At 40.6% G+C, this 19697-nt stretch overlaps 2 protein-coding genes and 1 long non-coding RNA gene across 5 annotated transcripts; 1 reads left to right on the top strand and 2 right to left on the bottom strand.

The window, feature by feature from the left end:
* Positions 1-5219, bottom strand: LOC143412982 (uncharacterized). The gene is made up of 4 exons (XR_013093520.1): positions 2712-5219; positions 1893-1992; positions 755-799; positions 1-196 (listed from the first exon to the last, which is right to left on the bottom strand). It is a non-coding gene; the product is annotated as an uncharacterized LOC143412982 (long non-coding RNA).
* Positions 5220-5846: 627 nt separating this feature from the next.
* Positions 5847-15926, bottom strand: LOC112433643 (nectin-2-like). The gene is made up of 6 exons (XM_076874888.1): positions 15787-15926; positions 14743-14892; positions 13302-13643; positions 12881-13183; positions 11994-12087; positions 5847-8147 (listed from the first exon to the last, which is right to left on the bottom strand). Exons 2-6 carry the CDS (start codon positions 14855-14857, stop codon positions 8120-8122), a joined length of 882 nt encoding a protein of 293 aa, XP_076731003.1. The 5' UTR covers positions 14858-14892; positions 15787-15926; the 3' UTR covers positions 5847-8119.
* LOC112433642 (inositol polyphosphate-4-phosphatase type I A-like) lies at positions 9572-19697 on the top strand. 3 transcript variants are annotated; one of them, XM_076874890.1, is made up of 4 exons: positions 9572-10024; positions 15862-16045; positions 16111-16321; positions 17394-19697. In XM_076874890.1, exons 1-3 carry the CDS (start codon positions 9921-9923, stop codon positions 16162-16164), a joined length of 342 nt encoding a protein of 113 aa, XP_076731005.1. In that variant the 5' UTR covers positions 9572-9920; the 3' UTR covers positions 16165-16321; positions 17394-19697. The 3 variants fall into 3 exon arrangements, 2 of the variants coding, with proteins under 2 accessions (XP_076731005.1, XP_076731004.1); XR_013093467.1 differs by lacking the exon at positions 9572-10024 and adding an exon at positions 15296-15510; XM_076874889.1 differs by having other exon boundaries at positions 15862-16321.

Here is a 19697-nt window from a genome sequence, read left to right as displayed (position 1 = left end):
TAAAATTCTAAAATTTTATTTATAAACACAATGAATAGTAGTTAAAAGTCCAGTGTCCCATTTAGGTACAAAGTAAAAACACACAGTCCAAGGCCAGAGCCAGCTATGCCACAAAGCCAGTTGCACTCCACACGTTGTTCACTTCAACAGGGGTAGCAATTGTCCTCTGAGACCCACCACCCTGTAAGTAGAAAGCCTGCACAGAGCGACAAAATAAGACAATTCACTATATAATTCACAGCCCATCCATCCCAAACATATCAGATCATTAGAGGTTTTGTCACATTACATACCTGCACTGAGAGACAAAATAACACAGCAGTGTTTGTAATGTGGGCTATAAGTAGACTAGCATATCAGTGCAATCAATTACACCTGCCTCCAATTAGTCCAGCCCTTTTACAGTCATTGACTGGGTGAGAAAACACGAGCAAATCAACCCAAGAGACAAGCAGGAAGACTCTCTGAAGGCTCCTGTGGCTGCACAGGCAGTCTTACAATTACGAGGTTGGAGAGTTGTTGTTTCAAAATGTTCACACTGATTTCACATGCTCATTAACTCACAACCAGCTGACCATATATATTTCTGCTGCTGAGCTGCTTTTTGATGGAGATTTTCTGAATTTATTTTGCTACCATAAGAGCAGACTCCATGCTGAAAGCATGTGCACTGTCACTTGCAATGAGTGGCACTAATGACGCTAAATTTAATTACAGGTCATGGACAGCCTTCATAAATGCTCATATTACTCACCCACACTGAATTCCAGCACAGGTTCATCTGGGTCCTGACTATTTCCTGCAAAGTAACACAAACGTCATCAGAACATTAAGTCAGAGAAACAACATTTGGAGCTTTTGTACATGATAAATTATACTGCAGTAGTAAAACAAAGTCAAGCAGCAGTACATTTATTAAAATCACCTTCAGCTGTAATATTTAAACTGATTTAGTGTCAATTTAGATTATGTTTAGATTAAAATGAAACTAGTACCCTTGTAATGTCTTTTTAAATTAGAGGTAAATATTTGTATATTTTTTACATAATATAATTATATTTACTGGATTTTCTCTCTATTGTAGTTTAGTATTATAGTTATTACTTGTTTTTTATTGACTTGTCTTGTTTTTACAATGATTTGCTCTGAATGCAGCCTTTAAAGAAAAGACTATCTGTTCAGTAACTATCCATCAGACTGGGTCCATGTTACCAGCCAAATGGGTAATAATTAAAGTAAGTTTTGAATTACGTATATTTGGGTGTTTAGGTGACACTTTTGCAAAAAATATATATAATTAGGTTTAAAAGAACTAAACATGTATGTATTTAAAAACAATAAGTGTGTTAGAATTACTACAGCAACAGGTTGTAGCTCACTGTACTATTTTTGAGCACAACTTTGGTGCTTTTGCCTCATTTTTAAATCAGTGATCCCAGTAGCACAGTCTAAGCAGAGACCTCAGTGCTTGGCAAACAATCAATAGAATCAATATAATTATTAAAAAGAAACAAAATAAATGCCAACCATATAAAAAAAAACATAAACTTAAGGAAAAAACTAAACTTGATTTTGTGTCTTTAGGCTATTGTTAACAGCAAGCATGAGGTTAGTGCATATGTATTATTATTGGAAAGATTACTGCAAAGAAAAAAAGGTTGAACCAGGAGGGGGCGATATTGCTCTTCTTACCATGAGTTACATGCAGGCTATTACTTACCATGTCACTCACATTTATTTCACAAAACAGCTGAACCCACTTAATTCGATTTAATTGTATTTATGCAGAGCTGAATCACAACAACAGTCTCCTCGAGGTGGTATAGATTGTAAGGTAGAAAGTCTACAATTAAAAAGAAAAAACCTCAATACAGTGGGAAGGAACAACTCACTTTTAACAGGAAGCACCCTCTGGCAGAACCACGGTCAGGGAGGGGCAGCCCGCTGCGACCCTTTGGGGATGAGGAGACGAAAAAGGGGACAAAAGACACACTGTGGACGAGAGCCAGAGATGAACAAGAACTAATTATTGAATGCAGAGAGGTGTATAAACACATGGTGGGAATCCCCCAGCAGGGTAGTCCCAGGGTAACTAAGGGAGGATTCATGGTCACCTGATTCAGCCCTAGCTATATGCGTTGGCAAAAAGGTAACTTTGAAACTTAATCTTAAAAGTAGAGATAGTGTCCGTCTCCTGCATTCAAACTGGGAGCTGGTTCCACAGAAGGATGATCCCCTTCTACTTCTAAATATCCTAAAAACCACAAGGAAGCCCACAGTCTGAGAGCAAACTATCAAACTACGAGGTCTTTAAAATAAGATGATTATTCAAGACCTCATGTGTGATGGGAAGGATTCTAAATTTGATGCTGGACCCACAAATCATAAAAGAGAAACACTAACTCACACACACCAGAAAGTGCCAAGAATTATAATTATATGTAATTTAGTTTTGCGTTCCTTTATAATGCTTTCAACTATACAAATAAGACACTTCATGGGGGCGCCTGAGCCTTGTAGACACAACAAATACTGAACAAACCTCATGCGCCCTGTTGTTGACAAAACGATAAAAATGAATGTGTACTTCTGTCTTATTTAGGTCATTTTTGTAGTTTTTGTAGACAGACTACTGTAATTTCTCAATAAAATGTCGCTTATTATCGCTCACTCTCAAGAACAAAAACGTGAGTAATTTCCCAGTAGCTCACCATATTTGGGATCTTCTAACATCCACACTTCATGTTTAAACGGTGGTGCGGAGGCGGTGTACCGTCGCAGGCCGGATGTAGCATTCAGCGCGGTGTGCCTTTTTTTCAGTTGCTAAGCAACAGATTTGTCCCGCCCCTTTCGTTATGACGGGGCGGGCCAGTCCTTTGACTGGTGACGTTACAAAGAAACGTCAGGTGACGTTACAAAGAAACCTTAAACCGACCTTATATATAGACCTGGCTGTTCAGTTGAAACGCATTCACACAGCGGGACAGCAGCGCTTTAAACGTTCAAACACGGAGTTTAACACAAAACAACATTTTAGACATAAAAAACAAAAAAGTGAAATGGCAAGCTCGAACTGTAACACAATGACAAATGATGAAACAGTTCAGACCAATGGGGATAATTCTACAGTACATGCTTTGGTATCCCTCTTGAATAACTTGTTCAGTAGTTTTTCGATCAAGCAGTGGGGAGAGCTTATCTCAGGCTATCCGGATTGCTTCACCGCTAAGCGGCTTGTAGGTTTTGTAGAGGACGTAATGGACCTGTGTGCACAGTCAGTAGCAGTATCACCACTGAGGTCTTCCCAGAACGCCCCTGTACATGAAAACTGTTCTGTCCACACCACTACTGGCAAAACGGTTTTGTCACGTGTGAAATTTTTGGACGATTCTGCTGAGCAGGAGTTTGATACAGCACAGAATATAGATGCTAACAGCCAAGAAACAGCTAACACAGAAGAAAGCTGTCAAAATGCTGACCAACACAGTGCTGCAAAAGCAGAAAACAATCCAATTCCAGATCCCCAGCAGCAGAAATCCTGTGTTGAACATGAAGCCAGCATCCCACCGTTAACAAACGTAAGTCAAACGGAGTCATATAAAAAGATACAGCATCACAGATCTTCTGTAGACTGTGAGCCACCTGAAAAAACAGACTTTGAAAGATGGTTAGAGACATTAATTCAGGCTGTGCTTTCAAAGCTTGGTAAACTTTTAAAGTGCCCTCATTCTCACCAAAAACGTTTGTTGGATCTACTCTTGGACAAATTCAAGGGGATGGATTTGCATTTAGACCGAAAAGTGCAGAATTATTTTGACTGCATTGCTAATGCGATTTTCACTGATATTTGTGACAAATTACATAAATTGTCACTAATATCATTGAAAATGGGGAGGAGTGGGGAGGAGGATTCAATGAATTTAATGGAACAACCAATATTTAATATCATAACTACTTCAGTATTCCAAGAACACCTGTTGGCAGTAACAGTTACTGATAGACTGGAATCATATGAAAAGAAAGAAAGATGCAGATTTTCAGTGGAAATCTTTGTGGAAGGACTGATTTCCCAGGTTTCAAAAAAATCAGGCACAGTCTTCAGCATTGAAAGTGCTGAAGCTATCTCCAACCGGCTTACCATGAAAATCTGGACTGAAATCAGGGCCAGATACGACAAAATCCCACCAGAGAAGTTCAAGAAACTCAGCGAGAGGGTTTTCAAATCCCTCTGTAAAAGATGGAAGCATGCATCTTTGGTGACATTCTGGCAATTAAACTTCCAAGATCTTGATGAAGATATTGTTAAAACTTTCAAAAGAAAGATATTCACAGAACCAAGTTGCATATCTAAGTGCTTCTCATCGGTGCGGGCATTTTTTGGGAGGTGTAAGGGAAGAAACAAAGTTTCCACTTTATAGTGACATCGTGATATCAACAGCAAAATATTTTCTAAAACTCACTGGACACTTTAAATGAGCTAGTTTTACATTTAGATCAGATCAAGTCATTTTTGAAATCCCCAGGAATGGTCGCGGCAGATGGCCACCCCGCCCTGAGCCTGGTTCTGTCGAAGGTTTCTTCCTCTTAAAAGGCAGTTTTTCCTTCCCACTGTCGCCTCGTGCTTGCTCAGAGGGGTTTGTTCTTTTGGGGTTTTCTTTTTAATACTGTAAGTTGTTACCTTACAGTGTGAAGCACCTTGAAAACACCATTGTTTCCTTTGGTGCTATACAGATTGAAGTGACTTGCACTGATAACATAACTAAGCTGGGACTTTAATTTAACATCAATAAAATTATAAAAATATTACATCTTGATTTCTGCTTGTTTTCATTGTCTGTGACTTAATGAATACAAATGTGTAATTTAACAGATTCTTTCTTTATGTTAGTCTGACCGGTGATTCCACGTTGGCCTTAGGTGTTGGCGCGGATACGCTGCAGCCCCTGAGCCATTAATGGCCCAGCACACTACAGTAAAAACAAAACAACAGCCATCTGTCCAACTAGGAAAGGAAAATAATAAACTGCCTCCTTGGAGGCAACCTGACTCAAAACAGTTGCAGTCCAACTCAGACTGACTGCAATCACTCTCAGGCAGATTGATGAAGATCTGCAAATAACTGTTGTCTAATTTATAAACGCAGACAGATTGCCAACACGTCTGTTCACAATAGAGGACTGTACTTACATGGTTGCAAACTGGTTATCTTGCTTATATGAAAACATTACTTTGGAGCAATGAAACTCAAACACATTCATTTTTAAAATGCTTCAAAATGAAATTTTGAAGCATTTGGCTTTATGCTTTGAAAGTGCCGTTGTGAGTGGGAGTGTGAAATCCTTACTTGATGTGTTCCCTTTGCCTTTACTGTTTTCAGTTTTATCAGTTTTCAGTTTTATTTGTCATATGCAAGTTAGCACAGGGTCAACATTGCAATGAAATGTGTTTGACGAGCAGCAGTCACTCAGCAGCATGGTACAGTAGAAGAAAATATAATAAAATATAATAAAATAAAATAAAAAATAGAAAAATAGTAAAGAGCAAAATATTAGAGAGACGTGGTAAAAGAGAAAAGATGACTAAAATATATATATATATATATATATATATATATATATATATATATATATATATATATATATATATATATATATATATGTATCTATAAATATATGTACACTAGTGATTAAATAAGAAAATCTTGAAAAGAAATATGACGGGAGGACAGATGGGATATTGCACAGGAATGAGCAGCAGAAAATTACAGTATTACTCAGACTTTTAATAGTCATATTGTCAGTTTTGGCCGACGGTCATGGGTCACTTCCACTAAAATAGCACGAGACTGGAGTAAAATGTACTTTATTAATGAGAACACATGGTGATACAGCAAAGAATCCAACCCTTCTGAAAAGCAAATGGCTTCCTGTTATACTCTACCTGATTCAGGTGAGCATCTGGAATAGACCAAGTCTGGGGGTCAGCAAACCAAAGGAAAACAAAACCCTCCCCATAAGAAAACCACTACAATATAACCAACACGTTCTCACTCCCAAAGCGTAACATTTTACGCTAGGTGACAAATCGTCACCATATTACGTTTTCGGCTACCCACCACGTTCCTAAATGACGACCTCGGAAAAAAGAGGAAATATGAGAACTGTCTGGACTGAATCTACACATGTTTGCTCTTTTTCTTCAAATCGCTTAGAAACACGCTATTTAACATCATTAAAGTCCTGGTTAAGGTCAGGAATAAGGTTATGGTCAGGGCTAGGGATAAGGTTAGGTTTAGGGCTGGAATACAGGGCTGGAACGTCTATTACCGCGGGAGCGTCATTGAACTGGATTCCAGCCATAGCCCGCCGCGTACCATAAGAACGCCGAAGGTCTCCTTTCACGTTCCTCAGGAACGCCGCGGGACGTGACAAAACGTCGACATGTTACGCCTCGGGAGTGAGAACGGGCTGATATAACACATCATAGACATATGAAGATTTGTAACAAGTCCTATAAATAACTCCATAACATATAAACTTCAGTCTCTTCTATATACATTAAAACAGCGGTCCCCAACCTTTTTTGCGCCACGGACCGGTTTATGCCCGACAATATTTTCACGGACCGGCCTTTAAGGTGTCACAGATAAATACAACAAAATAAAACTAGTACCGATACCGGAAAAAAAGAAGATTTATTCATAACACACGTGAAAGACCCAGGAAAACAGAGTTAACGATAAAAACGATAACAAAATAACGATAAAAAACGATAAAAACTCTGAAAACCATACATTTCACACCCGAGCCTCATCTCTCGACCAAACGACGGTCCGTGGCCCGGCGGTTGGGGACCGCTGCATTAAAACACCTTAACCACAGTTAGGTTTCAGCCCTCGCTGACTCAGAACAAAGTAAGACAATCAGAGTTCGATTGGTTTTTACTTGTGCAGGGGAAGCCTGGTCGGATTCTCAGAGTTGCAAGCTCTACACCCAAACTCAGACAACTCCAACTCCAGCCTCCACTCGCAGCCTTTTATTGAATGAAAACAGTTACACAACCGCCCATTGTAAACCCCATATGTTGTGTGGTAAAAGCTAAGGCACTGTGTGTGTGTGTGTGTGTGTGTGTGTGTGTGTGAGTGAGAGAGAGTGTATGTGTGTCTGTATACGTGACTTCCTGCTTACAAACGTTTTAACCGCATCTCTAGTCATAAAAGGGTCATCTCCCCTCAACCTCGTATATGGCTTAACCTCTCTAACAGTCCACCATTTACATGGTGAGCCCATAAAGGGCAGGAAGTGAACATTCCTTACCAAATAAGGAAACCAGAATCTTACATAGATTGTGCCTGCAGTTGAAAACTATAGCTAGTAACATCCCCAACATCCTACATGTGGGGGAGGAACAGAAAATATCTGAACATACAGTTCAAGACAAGGTCCAAGCACAATAATGACAACTTTTAACAAAATCACTCCAACACACTCCCCTAGCCTGGCACATTGGTTTTCTCCAGGAGCTCATAAGCAGGTGATTGAGCTGCTTTTACTCTTTACAAAGTGAGTACTGTTAACACTTCTCTTTTTACATATACAACTAATTTAGGTTACAGACAAATGATTAAATGTGAACAGCTCTAACACAGGTTCTTTTCCTGACACAGGTAGGATGGCCAGTCCCCCTGTCTCTTCACCTTTAACGAGTCACTTAAATAACAACCCAAAAAGCCTAATAAAGAATCACAATCAACCAGTGTGTGTTTTTCTTCATTACGGTTTTTAAATACAAATCAGTCAGTCAATTAATAAAAATACAAGTAAGGGTAATGGAACCCCTGGTCTCCATTACACACATAAATACCATAAAGACACTAAGTCGTAGAGCTCTGAACTCCTTGCTTCTATGATATTTACACTTCTTCTTGGCCTTCTCCTTCACTCTGAGTCACTCCAGGATAAACGCATCAGCTCAGACATACAATAATTAAAATATGTGTAGGTGACCGTTTGGCAGAAGACGATGTCGAGGCGGTACTGCAGTGACACGTCCGTGGCTATCGTCGGGGCGGTGTCCTGCATCAGAAGGAAGTCAATAGACTTCTTGGCTTTGTTGCTCATCATGGCGCTGTAGTCCGTGGGCGTGGCCTGCAAAAAGTGTAAATAAACCATCAGAGACCAAACACAAATATGCCTTCCAACCACTAGTTTAGACAACATCTTGCAAAGAGTGTGTATTTCAGAGTGCAGTTGTTTTTAAATTTGACAGAAACAGAAATAAAGACGGAAGAGAAGGACAACAGGGAAAGCAGAAGCACCGACACACTGAAATCTTTTAGGGTCAAGCTCCAGAACTAGCCACAAATCCTGCTGGAAAGAACCTAAAAATACTTAAAAATACTTGCAGAGATCGAATGGAGCCGTTAACTCAAAAGCCTGGTGTCAGGCATGTTCTTTAATAAATAAGAAACGAGCTGATATGTTACAGACCCCAGTCTTTACGTAAAGAAAAAGCTGACATTTAGAGAGAGAGGTCTGGGCTTCTCTGCTTGGGCTGCTGCCCCCGCGACCCGGCTCCGGATAAAGTGGAAGAAAATGGATGGATGAATGAATCTTGAAAATGAACAAGTCTTCCAGTACAGAGTAAAATGTGAGAGTGAAAATATTGCGTGTACTTAAAACCCCTGGAGGGTCTTGGGTCGATTTGTGGCTATTTTCAAATTTTGATTACATGCCATTTGCACAGTGTTGAATGGACTATAGCCAAATTCTCCAAAAAAAAAGTTTGATATGATTTTATTTCAAAATTCAAGTCTGACTTCCTTCAATTAGCTTCAGTGGCTAAGCTACAGACAAACTTACACTATTGTGCTTAGTGGTCGATTTGTGCCCCATTGAAACCCATTATAAACGCTATTTTTCACTGCAAATTAATTACGGTCAAAGGGATCGTTGATGTTTAGCGTTCATTTTCATTTTGCAGGACGGGCCTTAGAGTTGTAATTTTTTTATTTGTCCACCGGGTGGCGCCCTTGCTCCACATTTGACCCCGGGCTGGAAAACAGCGGGCTGCTTAGATAGACCTGCGGGAAATGAAGCCTCATTTCCGGCGTGCAGCAGCGGCTTCGCCCGCTGATCGGGCGGGACAATTTTTTGGTCCCTAGGACCGTGAGAGGGTGCTTTTTTTTTTTTTTAGTCAACAGGAAATGACGTATTTGTTGTCACGTGGTATCGGGCGTGTGTGCTGGAAAAACGGGTCCCCGGTGATCGTGCCCCGGTAACAATGGCGTGTCCAGCGGGGTGGCCTGGGGGGGCACAGGCCACCCCCCAAACCAGACTGGCCACCCCAGGTGCCACCCCAAAGGCAAAACAATAAAATTCAATCAAATATCAAATGTCCGATTATGTTTTCACGGTGACGCTCAGATATCCGAGTGTAAGTGAATGCAGCATCGCTTCTGCGCTATGCGCATCACGTTAGCAAAGGTAGGAGAGCCAAGCGCGAAAGATGGCACTGCAGGAAACAATTTTTCGGTGAAAGAAAATGAGGACAGAATAAATGTTCCGGTAAGTAATATCAAGTTTGTTGAGTTTAGTAAACTTCGGTGAAATTAGAATACCAAGGAAAAAAATAACACTTAAAGAATTATTGCAGCTGTGGAATATTTCAGACAGTATGCTACTGAGGGCAGCTAACATAAGAGTTATGAGTTATAAGATATAATCTAAGTCGTAACATTGCTGTATGGAGCTGCAGATTTGGTTGCAGGTTAACATAGCTGGACTGGCCATCGGGCATACCGGGCATATCCCCAGTGACTTATTTTTTATTTTTTTTGTAATGGCATGAACAATGAGAGGTGGTGGATTGGCCAGATGCAGGTCGATGTGTAGAAATAACTCCGTTGTTTGGTGGTGGCTATGACGGGGCTTCCACAGAGGCAACAGGTGGATGAGGGAAGGGGAGGCAGGAGGAGAGACCCGAAGCAGCCACCAGTCCGAGTGTCAGGTGAACTGAACTTCAGGTAAGAAGTTATGACCTGCAGTCTATCTGGGTCAGATATAAACCAAGTTTAGGTGGAGTTTATTTTCATGTTGCTGACTTTTTACTGTCAGTTGCAATAACTCATACTGCGTTCTAGCCAGTTTGACGGAGTTTTTATACAGCTGGGTGGGTGCTATGATGTTACTGATAGTGAACTTTATTTTATTCATAAGGTTAGTAGAGTTGCCAACGGCTCCTTAAAAAAATGGAATGGTCCCTCATTCAGAGAAAATATTACACGTTTCATATTGAGCTGAGAAGAGACGCAGTTTGTCCCGGACTTTAGCTAGAATGGAAAAAAGACACAAAGCTGGATTTATTCTGTCTTTATGCTGCACAGCTGCCTCTTCTCTCATTCTCTCCCCCTCCCTCTCCTGTTGCTACTTCAATCATGAAACTGATCAATGATCAGCTGATCGGCTTTTCTCTCTTGTTTATCGCCCACTTTGCGCCAGAAAGAGGAAACCAGCAGATGTTGCGCTAAACAACAGCAGCACGTTTAAGCTTGATCGGCTGTTGTTAGAATGTATTTAATATTAATTTCTAGTATCAGCTGATGTTTGCTGGAGCCACAGCTGTAAAGCTGCTGGTCATGATGTCTGTTTAGATATGTGGTGAGAGGGAAACATGAAGATGAAACCAGGAGATGTCCTTACTGAACCATCAGAGCTGAACAGGTGATGGAGGAACAGGTTTACCTTTTAGGTGACATGAATGAGTTGAAGGGAAGTTATGAACTGTTTCTGAGAGACAAATAACACCAGGATCCTTTTTTATGTAGCAGACAGCTGGTAACTGTGCAGGGGCGGGTCTAGCAAAGTTTTGCCAGGGGGCCAGGTAGGGCATTAACAGGGAAAGGTGGGCACAAAGAAATACTTTTCTTTCTTATTCTCATTTAAAATACCTAGTTTTTATTAAATAATTATCTAAATCTTACAACCAAAGTTTTTATCTGACGTAAAATGTATAGAAATCATACATATACCAACAAGACTGTACATCACTGTCACAACAGGGTTTGTTTTCAGTCAAAGTCTTTATGGCTTTACTACCTGGTGGGTCGGTCTGTAGTAAAAATGCCCAATTTTTTTGTCCCAGTCCAGCCCTGCAGGTTAATACTGGCAGTGTCACCATGCCAGCTGACTGTATTTTATCATCAGCCAGTGTTGTTCTTTATCAATATTACCAAAGTTTACGATAAGGCAGCATAGAAAGTATTTACTTGCTTTCAGGTTTCATTCAAATGTTAGTCTTTTCAGTTGTTTCCCCACTTTTTTCCTGTTTCAAAATCAAACACCAGTTTGTGAGAAGATTATCTTCTTTTTTTAACAGGCAGATAAAGTTTTGCATTGGCATTGGCTAATTTGTCAATTGTTTGTTACAAATGTTCGTATTTTAATTTTCAAAAATGTTTTTGCCCAAAACATATGTGCACTATATGTCAGTAAAAATACTATGCAAATATTGCTGTCCTTGACTGCTGAGTAAACACTGACAAAGCACTGATTGTATCTCTTGTACTTTATCAACGCAGTATCTAAAAACTTTGCACCGTAGTGGTTAAAATCTCATTCTAATAAGAGTTAAAAGTGCATTTGGTTATTAGGTTTATAGGATTATTGAATTATGGTTAAGGGTTGGTAGAATTTTTTTTTAAAACATTATCTGCCAATTAAATCTGCCACCCTTCTCCAAATCTGTGCCCCTACCTGGCCCCCCCAACAAAAATTTTCTAGACACGCCACTGGCTATGGTAGTTCAGATAGGACTACTGGGAATGAAATTTGAGAAATTATATATGAACAAAACCTCACAAACTTTGTTAACCATATAAAAACACTCTATACCGCTCTTTTTTTTTTCATGGCTCAGCACAGGTCACTTGAGACAAACAAAAAGAACCAATGAAATGAATGTTTCAGCTGAAACTGTTATTCAAGCTACTTTACCTGCTCCATGTAAAATTTGCACTTGGATTGGCTTCTGTCACACACTCAAATGAGTCCTCAGATTTTGCTCTGATGTTCACTTCTGTGGGAGAGACTGCAAGAGCAGAAAGACAGCTGTGTTAATCCTGAACTGAGGACACAGTAATAACATGAAAATAATGTTTCGCCAATGTTTCCTACATCTTGAATTCAAACTCGACAAACTTTTGGGACTGAGGCTGATGTTGTGTGGTTCAGGCCATGATTCAGTCTTTAGCAATAACAATGGTCTTTTTTTTAATCAGTCTAGATGTTTTTGTCTTTCAGAAAGAATTTTCCCATCTATTGTGACAACATGCTACAATGTGACAAACAGGAGGCAAAGTCATGAGATTTGGGATGTTTCACTCCCATTCATTTAAAAAAACAAAAAAGCACACACTCGAGAATAAAGAGGAAAAACAAAACAAAGTATCTGGATAGGACTTGATCCTCTTTCCAGTAACAAACATTTAGGTCCACTTTCTTAGTTTTAGTCATTTCCTTGAGGGTTTTGTCAAACATCAAAGTAACACTGCCTCTGTTTTATTTAATTATGTAAGGAGTCGAACCAAAGTTTGGTACATGGAATGTTTTGTCTTTACTACACATAAAGCTTTTAGCGTTTTCAGAATTCAGCAACAGATTATATCTATCAGTCCCTTAGTAGTGTCCTAGGTATTCTGTCTGTTATAAATAAACTGTACAACTGTTTCACTAACAGAGTCCTGCGCTTGAGTCTGTTCATGCATTGCGACTGATGCGTCCACTGGCTAATTTTCAGAGATTTCCAAGAAAAAATATAACAAATGCATCAACCATGGATAAAAAAAATAAATAAATAAACTACATCAGCAACTGATACTCACAGTAGATCTGTATAGTGAAGGGCAGACTTTCAACTTTAGACAGGAAGTCACCACTGATGACACACTGGACCTGGTGACCGTTAATCTCTCTCATAGGAACACCAAACAGAGAGCTGACTGTGGTAGTCGTGCCATTGTCATACTGTGTGGAATTTGTTGTCGTCCTCACTTTGTCTCCCAAAGCACCAGTGAGCCACCTCACCTCTGCAGGAGGCTTCGATCCAGCAGCCGTGCAGGTAGCAAATAAAACCTCTTCTGTGCCCAAAGTGGGAAGATTGTCCTTGATGCTTGTGAAAGGAGGCACTAGGAGAGTTACAGCACTAATTTAAATGAACATGCAAGACAGATGGTGACAATAACTGTTTCTCACATACAAACACAAGAGTATTTTAAAATAAAGATAAACAAAAGTTTAGTATACCAAGCAAGTTTAGAGGTATTTCTGTCTTCTGATTTCCACTGGGAAACAAGGTGAAGATGCACGTGTAGCTGCCTTCATCCTTCAGGGCAACATTGGATAACTGGAGAGTTCCATTTTTGTCATTAAAATTCCCAATATATTTAAATCGATCATCACGTTCACTGACAAACTGTGGTCCATCTCTGGGTAGGATAGTTAGAAAATTGTCATTGTGAGGTTTTTCTCTCGTCCTCCTCTGCCAGGTAATCTGTGTCAGGTCATCATTGGTATCCATGACATAACACGATAACATAGCGGTACCTCCTTGAACCACTTTCACATTTCCACCAATCACCCGGAGAGCTGTAAAGAGCATTCACACAAAAATTTAATGAATAATGTATGTGTGTGTGTGTGTTGGGGTGGGGGTGGGGGGTTAAGGGTGGTGTCTGAGAGGCAGATGTGCAAAATAAGGACAATCATGGATAATACCTCCCTCCCATTATGAATGAAATGTGCTCTATTTGGAAGCAGCCCTCCCCTGTCGACAGGTTGTGTGTGAAACTTTAAATCATCAAACTGTAAATTATAAATTTTAAATTGTTATTGATCCCTTTACCCCGAGTCCTAAAGTGAATATTTATTTTCTTACTCTTCTTATATTTATTGTTTGTTTATTTGCACTGGTGTAACTGAAGCCTCGTCGTCTCGTCTCTCTATATACTGGACTGTATGTAGCGGAGATGACAATAAAGTTTACTTTGACTGCAGCAGCAAGAAGGCGCACCGAGGGCTCTCGCGCTCACTTTTCGCGTATAGAATTTCGAAAAAAAAACATCGGTGCAAATTATAAGTCTGTATCATGATGTCTGGTGTCTTCGTGTTTGTTGTTTTGTTTTTATTTTGTTTTATTTTGCGAGTTGGTTATTAGATGCTGCTCCAGTCAGCCAGAGAATCCCCGTCCTCTCCTCCCTGTGTCGCAAGCAGCGGGCGCGCCTCGCAAACGGAGGGCGCCCGTACTCCCAGCAAATGGCCGTAAGAACACCGATCAGTGTCTATGCCATCCTCAAAATGCGCTGGCATGATGTCGGGGCAGAGTACGAGCAACTTTTTTGCCGATGCCCGTGATGCCGCCCTGGGCAACCGTCCGTCTCGCCCATATCAAAAACAGTTACTGATGAGTACTTAGCCAGGAGTGGGTTATAAAAACAAAACACGACTCTCAATCCTACACTTTTACATTTTTTAAAAACATTTTTAAAACATAATAATTTACAATTGATGTTTAGCGTAGAAACTCGAAGTGATCACCTACAGTGAAGAAATTAAATACCAAAACGAAGGTGATCGCGGGCAGCTCACTAAAAAAAAGGGGTTTTCTTCTTATTTAAAATAAGAGATGTAAGACGTTTTCTATTCTACCTTCGACCAAAGCAACAGCAATAAAGGATAATCCACGTACCTTCAGCGTCTGTACTCATCAGAAGCACTATCATCAGAAGCATACGTGTCATGGAGTCACATCGTAAAGGGAAACGGTGGCAGTAATTGGCACAAAAGAAGGCAGCTTCATCCATCCGCAAATCTTAAAGTTATAAGAACGTTCCAAAGTCTGGGGAAAAAAACGTTGTTAGGTCGGTAAACGAAATACATATTCGTGTAAACCAGAGGCGGAGCCAGGGGCTTAGCCCAAAAGAGTAGTATGCATGTGGGATTTATTTATTTATTTATTTTTTTTTTTGGGGGGGGGGGGGGGCTAGATTAATTGGCTCTGTTTTGACTTTTGCTCAAAAAAATATATATATCACATGTGCAGGACACCTTAAACTAGTTTTTTTAATTAAGCAGCAAGGCAGAACAAGGTCAGGGCTGTATCAAGACATGAGGACTAAACCCCAATTCAACCAGACCCAGAACTGATCCAGAATTAAAACAGGACTACAACAGTTCAAAGTCAGGACTACTTGGGATTTAACCAAGACAGAACCAGAATCAGAACTAGATGATACTAGCACTAAAAATCATCATAGACCTGCACTACACTTATTTTTTTTAATTCTACCAAAGTACACTATTTAGACTGACACGCCACTGTACACAGATGGTCTGAATTTGTGAAGCGAGTGGTATCGCATTTATCGAAGTCGGCTCCTCGTTGTTTTTTCTAAGCCACGATTAGGCTCATTGAGAGCAGGCATGTGCATGCAGACAGTGTTTGTTTTTACATCTGGTGGGTAACGTCCCTCCCTATATTTTTGGAACAGTACCTCTGAAGCTTGATTTAGATTTCTGCAGGAAATTTACGTTCTAACTTCAGATGTAACACCTCTTAACACTAAACCGGTCCATCATGCTGTTGTTTCCAGTTACAGCGTATATTTCCTGCTGAAGCATATTTCAGGCATAAGACAGAAACATTACAAAAATATACACCTGCAGGCCACTCTATTGTCTTTATTTGACTAAATGCACTAAATTGCTGCCACAAGCTTTTGAACACATGTACCTAATAAAGTGGCTGGTGAGTGTCCTCAGTCCCAGCTCGGATACAGATGTGTCGGTGTGTCTTTGTTCCCTGCAGTAGTGCCCTCTCCAGCTCAGTCATCATCCACATACCCCAGGACACTGTCCGAGCCAAAGAGATCATCGCCTACGTCAACACGCTGAAGACTCAGGTCAGCTATTACGCAGAGAGGCTGTCTCAAGCTGCCAAAGACCAATCGGCCAGCGGACTGGAGTGGACGCTCGCCAGTCTGGTTGACAAGGTACTAAAAGTGTTTGACGTTACGTGGGGACGCTTCATATTTCATTCATACCCTCTTCCTTTCAGACCCGTCAGCTGGTGGCAGTGTGCGGCTGCAAGCTGCTAGCTTCAGCTATTTAGGCCCTGAACGCAGTACGAGTACATCGCAACCAAAGCTTCTCCTTCCGCTGAGTCTGAACAAGTAGTGCTCCGCAATGACAAGGATACGCTGAGAGCAAAGTACAGCGGTCACAACAGCCAGTCGTCACTGCACGTGGACTGGCACGAAGAGGAGTGGGTGAGTTGATCAGCAGTTATTGGCTGTTTTCTGATTCCAGATTTTTTATTTCTTTAGCATGACAACAGACAAGCTTAGTTTCTTGGCACACATTGTGGATACAGCTTGATATCTTAACTACACTCTGAACTCTGTTTTTCTTTTCTTGTTGCTTCTTCTTCTTCTTGAGTCATCCCTCTCATGTTGATTTCCAGCTCAGGTCACTCCTTACTTTTAAGAAGTTGGAGGATTCGTGAGCAGATTTTTCCTTCACCATATCAGCCGACTTTATTCTATGAGAAAATACTCTTAAATGACTCGTCTTTAAAAAGTGTTCAGTGTTTTATGTCTGGTCTGTGTGTCATCTTTGTCTTTACAATGTTGCAGCAATACTTTAGTAATGATATGATATGATATGATATGATATGATATGATATGATATGATATGATATACCTTTATTAGTCCCACAAGGGGAAATTTAAATGTTGGTTTAGTGTAAGCTCATCTTTTTAACTAATGTAAGAAGTGTTATGACTGACTCGTTTTTAATACCTAAATCTGGCCTCAGTGCACAAACCTAAATGAATCGGTACATATGAAAGCGCCCAAGTCACGAGCTGTGTTCAAGGACATGGATAAAACAAAAAGGTTCAAATTTGTGCCCAAAAACCCCACAAATCAGTGTCACTGTTTTAAAATCTGCTGCGAGACCGCTCTAAATGTCAGCTTTTTCTTTACGTAAAGACTGGGGTCTGTAACATATCAGCTCGTTTCTTATTTATTAAAGAACATGCCTGACACCAGGCTTTTGAGTTAACGGCTCCATTCGATCTCTGCAAGTATTTTTAAGTATTTTTAGGTTCTTTCCAGCAGGATTTGTGGCTAGTTCTGGAGCTTGACCCTAAAAGATTTCAGTGTGTCGGTGCTTCTGCTTTCCCTGTTGTCCTTCTCTTCCGTCTTTATTTCTGTTTCTGTCAAATTTAAAAACAACTGCACTCTGAAATACACACTCTTTGCAAGATGTTGTCTAAACTAGTGGTTGGAAGGCATATTTGTGTTTGGTCTCTGATGGTTTATTTACACTTTTTGCAGGCCACGCCCACGGACTACAGCGCCATGATGAGCAACAAAGCCAAGAAGTCTATTGACTTCCTTCTGATGCAGGACACCGCCCCGACGATAGCCACGGACGTGTCACTGCAGTACCGCCTCGACATCGTCTTCTGCCAAACGGTCACCTACACATATTTTAATTATTGTATGTCTGAGCTGATGCGTTTATCCTGGAGTGACTCAGAGTGAAGGAGAAGGCCAAGAAGAAGTGTAAATATCATAGAAGCAAGGAGTTCAGAGCTCTACGACTTAGTGTCTTTATGGTATTTATGTGTGTAATGGAGACCAGGGGTTCCATTACCCTTACTTGTATTTTTATTAATTGACTGACTGATTTGTATTTAAAAACCGTAATGAAGAAAAACACACACTGGTTGATTGTGATTCTTTATTAGGCTTTTTGGGTTGTTATTTAAGTGACTCGTTAAAGGTGAAGAGACAGGGGGACTGGCCATCCTACCTGTGTCAGGAAAAGAACCTGTGTTAGAGCTGTTCACATTTAATCATTTGTCTGTAACCTAAATTAGTTGTATATGTAAAAAGAGAAGTGTTAACAGTACTCACTTTGTAAAGAGTAAAAGCAGCTCAATCACCTGCTTATGAGCTCCTGGAGAAAACCAATGTGCCAGGCTAGGGGAGTGTGTTGGAGTGATTTTGTTAAAAGTTGTCATTATTGTGCTTGGACCTTGTCTTGAACTGTATGTTCAGATATTTTCTGTTCCTCCCCCACATGTAGGATGTTGGGGATGTTACTAGCTATAGTTTTCAACTGCAGGCACAATCTATGTAAGATTCTGGTTTCCTTATTTGGTAAGGAATGTTCACTTCCTGCCCTTTATGGGCTCACCATGTAAATGGTGGACTGTTAGAGAGGTTAAGCCATATACGAGGTTGAGGGGAGATGACCCTTTTATGACTAGAGATGCGGTTAAAACGTTTGTAAGCAGGAAGTCACGTATACAGACACACATACACTCTCTCTCACTCACACACACACACACACACACACACACACACACACACACACACACACACACAGTGCCTTAGCTTTTACCACACAACATATGGGGTTTACAATGGGCGGTTGTGTAACTGTTTTCATTCAATAAAAGGCTGGAGTTGGAGTTGTCTGAGTTTGGGTGTAGAGCTTGCAACTCTGAGAATCCGACCAGGCTTCCCCTGCACAAGTAAAAACCAATCGAACTCTGATTGTCTTACTTTGTTCTGAGTCAGCGAGGGCTGAAACCTAACTGTGGTTAAGGTGTTTTAATGCAGCGGTCCCCAACCGCCGGGCCACGGACCGTCGTTTGGTCGAGAGATGAGGCTCGGGTGTGAAATGTATGGTTTTCAGAGTTTTTATCGTTTTTTATCGTTATTTTGTTATCGTTTTTATCGTTAACTCTGTTTTCCTGGGTCTTTCACGTGTGTTATGAATAAATCTTCTTTTTTTCCGGTATCGGTACTAGTTTTATTTTGTTGTATTTATCTGTGACACCTTAAAGGCCGGTCCGTGAAAATATTGTCGGGCATAAACCGGTCCGTGGCGCAAAAAAGGTTGGGGACCGCTGTTTTAATGTATATAGAAGAGACTGAAGTTTATATGTTATGGAATTATTTATAGGACTTGTTACAAATCTTCATATGTCTATGATGTGTTATATCAGCCCGTTCTCACTCCCGAGGCGTAACATGTCGACGTTTTGTCACGTCCCGCGGCGTTCCTGAGGAACGTGAAAGGAGACCTTCGGCGTTCTTATGGTACGCGGCGGGCTATGGCTGGAATCCAGTGCAATGACGCTCCCGCGGTAATAGACGTTCCAGCCCTGTATTCCAGCCCTAAACCTAACCTTATCCCTAGCCCTGACCATAACCTTATTCCTGACCTTAACCAGGACTTTAATGATGTTAAATAGCGTGTTTCTAAGCGATTTGAAGAAAAAGAGCAAACGTGTAGATTCAGTCCAGACAGTTCTCATATTTCCTCTTTTTTCCGAGGTCGTCATTTAGGAACGTGGTGGGTAGCCGAAAACGTAATATGGTGACGATTTGTCACCTAGCGTAAAATGTTGCGCTTTGGGAGTGAGAACGTGTTGGTTATATTGTAGTGGTTTTCTTATGGGGAGGGTTTTGTTTTCCTTTGGTTTGCTGACCCCCAGACTTGGTCTATTCCAGATGCTCACCTGAATCAGGTAGAGTATAACAGGAAGCCATTTGCTTTTCAGAAGGGTTGGATTCTTTGCTGTATCACCATGTGTTCTCATTAATAAAGTACATTTTACTCCA

The sequence above is a fragment of the Maylandia zebra genome, linkage group LG16, assembly GCF_041146795.1.
Source record: "Maylandia zebra isolate NMK-2024a linkage group LG16, Mzebra_GT3a, whole genome shotgun sequence".
Lineage (NCBI taxonomy): Eukaryota > Metazoa > Chordata > Actinopteri > Cichliformes > Cichlidae > Maylandia > Maylandia zebra.
The sequence above is the reverse complement of the archived record's forward strand: the minus strand, read 5'-3'. Positions and strand labels throughout refer to the sequence as shown.

What these genes read in the sequence shown, in the direction of transcription:
- LOC112433642 (XM_076874889.1), top strand. Translation starts at nt 9,921, where the DNA reads ATGACGGGGCTTCCACAGAGGCAACAGGTGGATGAGGGAAGGGGAGGC. An exon ending in TCAGGTGAACTGAACTTCAG is followed by an intron (nt 10,025 to 15,861) that starts GTAAGAAGTTAT and finishes TGTTCCCTGCAG; the next exon opens with TAGTGCCCTCTCCAGCTCAG.
- LOC112433643 (XM_076874888.1), bottom strand. Translation starts at nt 14,857, where the DNA reads ATGGATGAAGCTGCCTTCTTTTGTGCCAATTACTGCCACCGTTTCCCT. An exon ending in AATACCTCTAAACTTGCTTG is followed by an intron (nt 13,184 to 13,301) that starts GTATACTAAACT and finishes TAACTCTCCTAG; the next exon opens with TGCCTCCTTTCACAAGCATC. An exon ending in GCAAATTTTACATGGAGCAG is followed by an intron (nt 8,148 to 11,993) that starts GTAAAGTAGCTT and finishes CACTTTTTGCAG; the next exon opens with GCCACGCCCACGGACTACAG.